The 12,319-nt window shown below is 37.2% G+C and overlaps 1 protein-coding gene across 3 annotated transcripts in view; it reads right to left on the reverse strand.

The window, feature by feature from the left end:
- RAB28 (RAB28, member RAS oncogene family) overlaps positions 1 to 12,319 on the reverse strand; it is an 88,208-nt gene that overhangs the window by 59,711 nt on the left and 16,178 nt on the right. For all 3 annotated transcript variants that reach the window (XR_005532671.1, XM_039257180.1, XM_039257181.1), the window contains exon 4: positions 5,972 to 6,101. Coding sequence is in view for 2 of the 3 variants with exons in the window: in XM_039257180.1 (XP_039113111.1) it covers positions 5,972 to 6,101 (130 nt within the window). In the remaining variant the exon portion in view is untranslated. The remainder of the gene's footprint in view (positions 1 to 5,971; positions 6,102 to 12,319) is intronic.

Raw genomic sequence — 12,319 nt, forward strand, 5'->3', positions numbered from 1 at the left:
TATTCTTGAATGTTCATCTCATTTAAAAGTGAACCTTCCCTGCAACACTGAAAAAAAAAAAAGAAAACTGTTACTTCAAGTAACAGCTTGGTTTTTGAAATTAAACAAAAATAAAATAAAATAAAAAGTCAAAACTGTAGGTTTTCTATCATTACATAAAAGTCATATTAGGAAAAAGCAAAAATCTTACTTCTTTTCTATTTAACCTAAAATCATGATATAAAATCTATTAACATTTTATCTCAAACATGATCCAGTATACTATAACTTCAGAATATTTCCTGAGAAACTCTGACATTATTCACCAAAGTGGAATTCAGTAGTAGACCAGCTGGGTCCAAAGGCCATCTAATAGAGTCCCTGTATCTACATATGTATTTTTCCTCATTAAGAAAACCATTTTCCCTTAATAACACATCCCAGGCCATAAACACTTCTAATTCCAACGGAGGCTTCATGAAAAGGCTTTTATTCATTGATTCAAGCACTATTCTAAGCGATGAGGTCCCTATGCTTTATTAAGCCTTAGATTTCAGTGGGGAAAGACAGACAGGAAACAAACAAGAAACAACATCAGATGGCAGAGAAATGAAACAATGCCCTGAGAGAAAGGGCTACATGGCTCATTTACACTGAGTGGTCAAGAAGAGCAACAATGACATTTAAGATGTGATCCAAATGATAAAATGGAGCCAGTCAAGTAAAGACCGGAAGAGAAAGTATTTCAAATAGAAGAAACCCTATGATACAAATTAACTTGGAATGCTCCAGTAGAGAAAAAAAGAAGTGTGCCCTAGCATAGAGTGGGCAAGGGAACACACAGAAGAGGTCTAGGGGCAGGTAGGAACCAGATCACCTAGTGTCTGGTAAATCTGGATGAGGAGTTTAGATTTCATTTTAAGTGTGATGAGAAAGCACTAGAAGAGGCATATCATCATTTGCCATTTGAGAACTGGATTGTAGGAGAGCAAAGCTAGAAGCAGGAGGGACCGTTAGGAAGCTACTGCAGTATTCTTGTGAGAGGTGATGGTGGTGTGTTAGGCCATGGTCGGGGCAGGCCTCATAAAGCGGACTTGAAAGGAAAACCCCCAGGGTCTGCAGTGCAGGGTCTGGTCAAGTGAAAGACTGAGCCTTTCCAAACAAAGAAACCAGGTATCAGACCTGGTAAATATGGCTCTGTGAATTGCAGAAATTGCCTTTAGATGGTAATATAATTGTTTCCAGGTACCTATCAGTCATCTCCCTCCACATCGGGCTGCAGACACAAACATGATCAAACTTCAATGGAACTTCTGTAAAATACACAGAATAAATAGTCGACTTACCCTCTTTCCCATTTTGGAAAAGACCTAGTGGGAATTTGTTTACCTTGCTAGGAAAAAGTAGGGCCTTCCATGAAGATTTGGACAAATAAAGCTTTTCATTTATTAATTTATTTATTAATCCCAACAAACAAACAGAGCAAAAGAAAAACACTCAAATTTTTAAAAACTTGAAGGCAGCTAAGAAAAAAAAACACCACTAAGAGTAAGGTTAACAGATCCCCATCACTCCTTAAGCATTCTAGCTCAATCTTTGTGCAAATTAACAATGACTAACTGAATACACATAAATGGCACTCAAGAGTGTTTGCTGAATTGAATTGCCCTACCCATCTTATGGTACAAGAAGTATCCATCTGAAAAAAAGGTGGGGGGCTGGGTGGCTCAGTCAGTTAAGCATTGGACTCTCCATTGGGGCTCCGGTCATCTCATGATTTATGAGTTCAAGTCCCACATCGGACTCTGTACTGACAGTGCAGAGCCTGCTTAGGATTCTCTCTCCCCCCTCACTCTTTGCCCCTACTCCATTTGCTCTCTCTCAAAATAAATAAACTCTAAAAAAATTTTTTTAAAGAAATATAAACAGGCATAAGATAATGACAAAGGAATTCTCCAGGAACCATTTCCTCCAGGCCACTTTTGTAAGATGTCTGTTTCAGCTGTACTAATTTATAATTTGTGATCATTCAAATTGAAGCTGTAGTCAGTGTTTTAAAAGGCTATTATGATTAATAATAATGATGATGATAATAGTTACTGAGCACTTACAGTGTACAGACCACATGCTAAGCGCTTTCCATGTAAATCTCATTTAATCTTTAACCTTATCAGACAGAAACTACTATACTTACCTGCAGATGAAGAAATTGAGGTATAAAGATATAAAGTAACGTATCTGAGGTCACACTGCCCTTAAGTGAAAAAACCTGGCTTTGTAAAAGCAGTCTGTCTAAACTCAAAGTCCTATGATCTTAACCATGACTCAATACTTCACTTATAGTCTTATATAGTACAAAGAAAAATCACTAACTAGTGTCTTACAGCCTTTCAGAACACAGAAAAAGTAAACTTAAGCATTATACACTGAAATAATTTAGTCATTACCAATTCTATTTCATTAAAGCAAATCTCTTTAATTTGGCTAGGTTAATGGCTACTTCATTAACCTCCTCTAGATACTGTTTGTATTTAAACATAATAAAACACGGTTTTAAGTAAAAATAAACGCATAATTCATCCTTAACTAAGACTATCTTCAATCTTCACTCCAATTTTCTGTGAGTTTACTATATTTTCATAAAACACAAACGATTTTAGGGGCGCCTAGCTGGCTCAGTAGGTTAAGCGTCCGACTTCAGCTCAGGTCGTGATCTCGTGGTTCTTGAGTTTGAACCCTGCATGGGGTTCTGTGCTGACAGCTCAGAGCCTGGAGCCTGCTTCAGATTCTGTGTCTCCCTCTCTCTCTGCCCCTCCCCCGCTTGCACTCTGTCTCCATCTCTGTCTCTCTCTCTCAAAAATACACATTAAAAAAATTAAAAAAACAAACGATTTTATAACATTGATTACAAGCTCTTATTATAAAACAAATTCACACCTACACACAACATATGTACACTCCCTCTTCCTCTCCCTCCCTGTCTCCCTCCCTCCTTCCTTCTCTTTCTCTGTATAGAAATTTTCTGTATATCCTACCTTTCTGCTAAATTTTGGCTAAAAGTTGGCTACTGCTGCCATTATTTCCATAGCCTGTACGTATTTCTTTTCCACATATGCTTTCTACTCAAGTTGCAAAGAAGAGAACACAATGAGTTTTAAAAAGCACATTTAGGACACCTGGTTGACTCAGTCAATTGAGCATTGAACTCTTGACTTCGGCTCAGGTTATAATCCCAGGGCCATGGGATCCAGCCCCATGTTGGACTGAGCATGGAGCCTGTCTGAGAGTCTGAGTCAGTCTCTCAGTCTCTCAGTCTCTCTCTCTCTCTCTCTCTCTCTCTCCCCCCACACCACCACCCTCCCCTGCTCGTGCTCTCTCTCTAAAAATAAAATAACTCTTTAAAAAACAATTAAAAATAAAAACCACATTTAGGTAGAAGATAACTGTGTTGATCAGAAGCATAATAATCCAGTTTCAGATGTCTTCCCATCATGTTTCTTTTGCTTTGCCTTTAATCAGTATGTAAATTCTCTGCTTTTTAATATAATTTTATCCTCCCAAAAAGATGAGTACACACTACTATGCTAATGTAACATACACCTGGAAACACAGATTTTAATATTGTTCATTGCAAGACCATGTTAAATCAGACCAGTGACAGATTTTTCAATAAATAATATCAAGGAAAATGTTGCGCTTATAATCTCTTCATTTTAAATATGTAACACTCTGTGTGACTGCATACTTTATTTCATAGTCTCATTCTGAAAGTATTATAAATACAAGAAAGGGGTTATAGCTAAGCCAAAAGTTAAAAAACTCAACTTCATATGCTATTTAAAATCTCAAACATAACACTGTGATCATTTTTTACATAAATTCATATAATTTACATGAGTATTTGTTTTTAAAACTTAGGAATGGCATCACCAGCCCATCTAGTGTGACAGCCTCTCTTTCACAGTGACCAGTGGTGGATGCCTCACACGGAGAGCATAAACACCTAACATAATGCATATAACTGTGCACCACTACCCCATTACTCCAGAAGGTAGTAGTCAGATTATGTCCTGAAAGAAATGAAAACAAGTCCCAACTCCCATCCCTTCTCTATTCTATAATTTCCTAAAAGGTGATGAGAAACCTCCAATTAGCGCAAATTTATCCATAATACAAACCAATGTTTCAGTAACACTGCAACTAAAAAATGATCTCCTAGGGGCATGTGGGTGACTCGGTTAAGTGTCCAACTTGAGTTCAGGTCATGACAGTTCCTGAGTTTGAGCCCCACACTGGGCTCTGCACTGACAGCTCAGAGACTGGAGCCTGCTTCAGACTTTCAGACTGTGTTTCCCTCCCTCTCTCTCTCTCTCTCTGCCTCTCCCGCACTCATGCTCACTCGCTCTCTGTCCTCTCTCTCTCAAAAATAAATAAATGCTGGGGCGCCTGGGTGGCTCAGTCAGTTAAGCATCTGACTTCGGCTCAGGTCATGATCTCACAGTTTGTGGGTTCGAGCCCCACGTCGGGCTGTGTGCTGACAGCTAGCTCAGAGCCTGGAGCCTGCTTCTGATTCTGTGTCTCCCTCTCTTTCTAACCTTCCCCTGTTCACGCTGCCTTTCTCTCTCTCTCAGAAATAAATAAAAACATTAAAAATTTTTTTAAATAAAATAAATAATTGTAGAAAGAAAGAGAGAGAAAGAAAGAAAGAATCTCCTAAAATGAACACCTGCACTCAGAAATAGAATGTAAGATCATCAAAACTTACAGTTTCTAAAGGAGAATTTCAATGAATTGAAAAGCATCAGATTCACTCAATTAGAATTTATTTATGGAACAGAAGAGCAAAATTCTCTTAAAGCTTAAAAAAACTGTACCCAAGGCATCCATTTCATGATATGTAATACTATTTTCTAGAAACTATTATAAAATTTGTATTTTTAACTCTTCAGAGAAATGGTATCCACACCTGTTTTGTAATGGTTTTTAAGTAAGGCTTGGATTTATTAAATGTTCATCTAAGTGTGCAAAACCACATAATGAAGAAATCTTGGTTTAGTCCTTCAGGAAGTACTATTTCCTATATAATTACAGACCAAAAAATGCACTATACTTTTAAAGACCTTTGGAGAAGATAATTCTCTTGGTAGTATACTTGGGTATTGGTTTAACAACGCTTGTAGTCAAGAAACTCTTCCTGACCTAAATCCTCCATGGTATAATTTAAATTCATTTTCTCTTTTTCTGACCTCAAATAGTTGTAGAAGATTAGGTCATATCATAATATTTTAGATATTTAAAAACCCTTATTAAGGTCTCCTTTTCCAGGTAACTGCATTGCAGGACTATGAACCAACAGTCCTGTACAAAATTGAGTCTTATAGTTTTATATGCTGTATATTAGAGCCCAGCTGACAGATCTCAAAAATTATCCACCATTTTTACCAAGCACTACTCCTCCCCCCATACACTCTTTCTCAAAACACAAAACAACACAAAAAATTATCTATATTTTGGAACAAATCTCAAAAACTTAGACAGAGACGTTTACGAGAGATGGGAGCAAGAACAACACACACAAATTCCACCCCGACACTGCTTTCTTCCCTAGAACAGGGGATCATTTAATGAAATCTATCTCTCAAAATCTCTGGGGCAGAGTTGAAGCTGCAGTGCAATATCATAAAATCTGCAGCTGTGTTGCTGTTCTTAATAGTCCGTGCTGCTTCCTTAGACCACAGGAAGCCAAAACACACACTGTCAGAACAGAACTCACCTTAATGGGAACTTGCCAAAGCAGCGGGGCAGTAACATCAAGTATCAAAACTGGTATTGGAAAGATCATAGACATCTGTAAAAGTTTTCTCCTCAAGCAATTTACTCACTCCAGGAAAGCTGTATCTTTCATGTTTCTAAACATCAAAATTTGTTTAGGAATAAAGACTAAAGGATAGGCAAATAAACAGTGATACATAAAGAAGCATTAATAACTTACTTTTATTGCCCACCAAGGCAACCAGCGGCTGAGTTTCTGACTCCTCGCTCACTTTCTTCACCACAGAATACCAATCTTCTAAATTCTCAAAGCTCTGATAATTTGTAATATCATACACCAGCAGGATCCCCTGTCACAAAAGAGTTACAGAACTTTTTGTCAGATAGCTGGCATGGACGTGGTGAGCTACAATAAATACGAGAAAATCCTATCATGGGTGAGAAGGCTGCAAGGTCTATGGTCTTGCCTGTTACTTCCATGAGGTCAGACATGAAAACCTTTCAATAAATAACCATCTGCTGCTGCTCTCTATAAATATTTTCAAAAATGAGATTCCATGACATCCCTTGATAGTCAATTTTAGTGTTTAACACAATCTTCTTTAAATGAAATAAGTCGATTTCCTCTTTTGGTCCTCTGTGCATTTGGAGAACAACACTGGAGTGTCCTCCTTGTAATAACCCTTCATGTACTTGAAGATAGTTCAGTGACTCCTTTACCGTCTCCTTTCCAGAATAAACAAACTCAATTCCTTAAACTTGCCTCAAAGGACCTATTTTCTATCCCTTTAATCATAGTTGTTGGGTTCTTCCCAGGACACACTACATACAGTTTTTTGACATCCTCTTTAAAATGAGCAATGTAAAACTGGACATGATACTGTAATAAGAGCCTGAACAAAGCCAAATATAACAGAGGGATTGCTTCCTGCCTCTTATATATCATATTCCTTTTAATATATCCCATTATTTTGTGTGGGAAGGAGAAGTATGTACACACACAAAAATAACAGTGCCACATTCTTGATTCTCATCCAGTTCGTGGTCAAACACTTAATACAAAGCTCTGCATATAGTGTAAGTCTGAACCCTAATAGCATTTATGTCTCCTTCTTAGGTTATAATCACAAAATTTTTACTGCATTTTTGTACATACTATCCATCTTGACATATATTTAGATCTTTTCATTAGTCCTTACAACAATCATCTAATGCTGCTACTCTTATTCTCATTTTATTAATAAGGAGAGGCTACAATAACCAAGGTCGACCATACTGAGATCACATACCACTACCTCTAGGTAGGTGATGAAGCCAGATCTGAATCAAGGGCTCTATGAATATAGAGTCCACTCATGCATTCTATAAGCATTTGTTTGTCAACTATATGCCAAGCATTGTGCTGGGTCCTAGGGATACGAACTCCAAACCTCAAAAAATTCAGAGTCTTACAGCAAGGCCAGGCATATAAACAGACAAGAATAGAACAAAAAAGTAATGGCCAGTGATATGCTGGTAAATATTAATAAACTGCCTAGTGCCAAGGTAGGGGTGGGGAATTGTAGAGTATTATTTGTCTTAGTTGCCTATTTCCATGGTATAAATACTCCCCTGTGGCCATTTTCAAGCTATCAACGTCCTTAACTGAACAGCTGGGTAGGACACCATCATATTGCTTTTGAACCACACAGGTACAACAGACATCAATTATTTCAAGAACATAGACAAGAAAAATATATGGTAAAGTAATTAGTAAATGATGCATTTTGAGCATATATATTTGTTTTTAAGACAATTTATGAGTTTATGTATTTTTAATCATGAATGTATTCAACAGCTGGCTCACAAAAATTCCTGAAAATTTAACAACTCCCTTTCTCAAGCCAGAGAATAACATACTACTATTATAACCATCTAGTACCATGCTCTTTTATTAAATTACACTGGCCCCAAGTCACTTAGCTCCTCTGGGTCTCAGGTTGTTTGCCTCTAAAATTAGATCACTGAAAGTAAATGGTCTCTAAAATCCCTTCCAGTTTAAATATTCTGTAATTTTTATGCAAAATCACTTGTCTGATTCATTTTGGTAACATAGACACTTACTTCTGTCTTCTTGAATGCTTTGAAATAATGCCCAACAATAGAATTATTTGAAATAATCAGCATATGCCCACTTTTCTGATTAAGAATAATGCCCCAGAATTGGCCTTTGAAGAAAGCTAACCTTCAATGCTCATTTTGGCAGCACGTATAGAGAGGAAGAAAGGAAGCTAATCTTCAAACTACTGACTCCACATCCAGTTGACTTGAATGATACCACATATTGTTTTACTCTGCCCTGAAAGTCACATCGCTGCTGGACTGCAGTCTTGGCCTGGCCCTACCATCTACTGATCTTGATCTTGGCCAATGCTTTTGTCATCCACCTTTATAATACCTGCCATGTCTAAGTGATTATGTGAAGTAATAAGAATAGACTTCTCTAAAAACTAACATGCTACACAATTGCTGGGAATTTTTATTATTCTGAATAAGAATCACATTTTCTTTTATTTCATTTTTAATATAATTTATTGTCAAATTGGCTTATATAAAACACCCAGTGCTCATATTTTCAAGGCAACTTCGTGACAGTTTTTACATTCATAGATTGAGCTAGTGATATATGATGCCTCTTAAACATTAAGATGTTTGGAACCCTTCTAAATTAGTATGTGAAAATCTTCATCTCAACATATGCCAATATGTGTACATGATGCAAATAAAACATGGCCACCATCTCTTGATGATCAGTAGTAGACCAGAGCTTAGAATAAAAATTAAATACTACTGATCTATTATATACCAGAAGCCCATAAACTATGGCCCCCAAGTCACATTCAGCTCAAAGCCTATATTTGTAAATAAGCTTTTATTGAAGTTCAGTCATACCTATTTAAGTGTTATCAATGGCTACTTCTGTATATAACTGCAGAGTTGAGTGGCTGCAACAGAAATAATATGGCTTGTGACACCCAAAATACTTCCTATCTGGCTCTTTAAGGAGCCAATTCCTGAGCTAAACCATCGTATCCTGATATTTTTCACAGATCAATAACTATGAATCTTCCAAAAGTCATAAGAAAGGCAGAAGGATAAATGCCTTTCATTAATCTAGCTCTCCACCAGCCCAACATCATATACCCTATTCTCAATACCACTCTACGTAAAAACTAGGATTCCATCTTTGCTCCTAACATGACAATTTTTCATCAGCTGTAACCTATACCAACGTGGTCAAAATCTGAAAAAGGAAAATGAGAAAACAAAAAAGACATTAAAACACAAAAAAGTTCTAAAATTTTCAGTTTCAATTCTGACATGTAAAGAACCGAGAAGTCATCACATTTGTCTTTACAGTAAGAAAAAAATCTAAACAAATAAAATCCATGACTTTTCTTGGACAAAACAGAGAGCTGAGTTTGCAGGGTAAATCGCCATCCTGAAATCTGGATGAATTTCAGGTGAATCCAAAGAGTCACAGCCCACATATGCTAACCTGGAGCAGATGCCACTGTGGCCAGTAAACGTGGGAAAATTTAAATGGCAATTTTGATAAACTGGTGGAGGATGACTGTGGTCCACTTTGAGAATGAAAAACTCCCAGGCAACACAGTCTGTGGGGGTACCCCCACACTTTCATGGATTTTACCTCCAGAAACCCTACCAGATCCTCTTGGGAGAATCAAGAAAGATCCCCACATGGCTGTGACATGGGGCAGGAGAAATTAACCACTGCAAAATATGCCCAAAGTATTATCCATAAAAAAGGTATACTGTCCAGGAAAAAAAGCTTAATGAGTGTCTTATATCACATGGGGGAAGGACAGTTCCTGTTTCCAGCCCCTTCGAGCCATCTCATGTCACCTAAGTGGGAAGAGCTAATAAATACCTGTGAAGGTCACAGCCCAGGGACACAGGTCCACTATAAGGCTACAATTTATTCATAAGAGCATAGAATGAGAGAGTTCCCCACCCCCCATACTTTACCACAGCAACAACTGGGCTCCAGCATAATAGATGTATACTACATTTGAAGGAGCTGCAAAACACAAACTTCAACTAAGGAAGAGTTCTTTGAGATGTCTAAAAAGACCGGAGAGATAAAAACGACAACACTAGAGGAATTTGATGTCTCTGGAACCTAGAGCCTCAGCAAACATTAAACACAAACCAACTCCTGGCCAATTAACACAAAGCTCCACACTAAAGGCCTATTTACCTGAGTTCTTCTTACTCAATACATCTATCTAGCCTTCAACAGAAAGTTAGAAGGCACTTTGAAGACAAAAAGTAAGCATTAGAACTAGACTCTAATATGATACAGATTTTGGAATGATCAGATCATGACTTTAAAATAACTATGATAGGGGCGCCTGGGTGGCTTAGTCAGTTAAGCATCCGACTTTTGCTTAGGTCATGATCTCGCGGTTCGTGGGTTCGAGCCCCGCGTCGGGCTCTGTGCTGACTGCCAGCTCAGAGCCTGGAGCCTGTTTCAGAGTCTGTGACTCCCTCTCTCTCTGACTCTCCCCTGCTCACGCTGTCTCTCTCTCTCTCTCCTAGAAATAAATAAAACATTAAAAAAATAAAATAAAATAACTATGATAAGTATTTTAAAGGTTCTAGTGGAAAAAATAGACAGCATGCAAGAACAGGTGCATAAGGTACACAAAGAGATGGAAACATTAAAGGATAATAAAAAGAAAATGCTAGCTATCAAAAACACTCTAACAGAAATGAAGAATGCCACTGATGGTCTCATCAGTAGACCAGACCCAGCCTAGGAAAGAATCCATGAACCTAAAGATAAAGTAATAGAAATTTTCAAAACTGAAATGCAAAGATAAAAAACTATGAATAAGGCAGAATATTAAAAAAAACTATGTGACAATTCTGATTTGTATATCATACATATAACTGGAATACCAGGAGTAGAAAAGAGAACAGAACTTAAGAAATATTTGAACTAGGGGCACCTGGCTGGCTCAGTCAGTTAAGCATTTGACTTCGGCTCAGATCATGATCTCACTGAGGTCCATGAGTTCAAGCCCAGCATTGGGCTCTGTAGTAACAGCTCAAAACCTGGAGCCTGCTTCAGATTCTGTGTCTCCCTCTCTCTCTGCCTCTCTCCCACTCACACTCTGTCTCTCTCTTCCTCAAAAATAAATAAACATTAAGAAATGTTTTAAAAAAGAAATATTTGAAGTAATAATGGCCAAGAAATTGCCAAAATCAATTAAAGACACCACACCACTGATGTAGAAATCTCAGAAAAACACCAAGTAGGATAAATACAAAAAAAAAATCTACATGTAGACGCATCATATATTCAAACTGCATAAAACAAAACACAAAGAGAAAATCTTGAAAGAAGTCTGAGGGTAGAGAGGAGTTGGTGAGAGGGAATATATTATCTATAGAGGAAAAAGGATAAGAATTACAGAGAATTTCTTATCAGAAACCATAAGAAAAGAATGGAGTGAAATATTTAAAGTGTTGAAAGAAAGGAAAAGACTAATCTAGAATTCTATATGTAAAATTATCCTTCATAAGTGGGGGAGACATAGACTTTCTCAGATAAACAAAACCTGAGAGAAGTCACTGCTAGCAGACATGCCCCTAGAACAAATGTTAAAAGAGGCTCTTGAGGGAGAAAGAAATATGAAATGGGTCAGTAACTCATTTTTACATTAAGAAAGGAAGAGTATCAGAAAAGTAATAAGTAAAGGTAAAATAAAAGCATTTATTTTCTTATTTTTAATTTATCTAAAAAACAACTGTTTAAAGTAACAATACTAACAATGTATTGAGTGATTATAGCATATGGATGAGTGAAATGAATGACAGCAATGACACAGGGACAGGGGGGATGAATGGGCAATATGCTTTTATGAAGTATCTGAACTACACGCAAAACAATACACTGTCATGTGAAGGTGGACTTAAACTAGTTCAAAATGTATACTGGAAACACTAGGGCAATTGCTAAAAAAAAAATTGACAGGCTGAGAAGGTAAAATGCTCAAATAAAACAATAAAAGATAGGAAAAGAAAGGGAAGAAGAAATAAAAGAGAAGCATAAGAAATAAAAAACAAGTATGATAAAAATTAACCAGGGGCACCTGGGTGGCTCAGCCGATTAAGCGTCTGACTTTGGCTCAGGTCATGATCTCACAGTTCGTGGGTTTGAGCCCCACGTCGGGCTCTGTGCTGCCAGCTCAGAGCCTGAAGCCTGTTTCGGATTCTGTGTCTCCCTCTCTCTCTGACCCACCCCTGCTCATGATGTTTCTCTCTCTTAGAAATAAATAAAACATTAAAAAAATTTAGAAAAAAAGAAATTAACCAAACTGCATCAATACTCACTTCAAATGTGAATGATCTAAATATACCAATTAAAGGACATATTGTCAGAATGGATGAAAAACCAAGATTCAACTATACACTGACTATAAAAAATTCACTTTACATATAAAGGCACAAATTAAAAGTAAAGGAATAGAGAAATACCATGCTAATGCTAATGAAAACA

This window comes from Hyaena hyaena, unplaced genomic scaffold (assembly GCF_003009895.1).
Source record: "Hyaena hyaena isolate Hyena2069 unplaced genomic scaffold, ASM300989v1 scaffold_605, whole genome shotgun sequence".
NCBI lineage: Eukaryota > Metazoa > Chordata > Mammalia > Carnivora > Hyaenidae > Hyaena > Hyaena hyaena.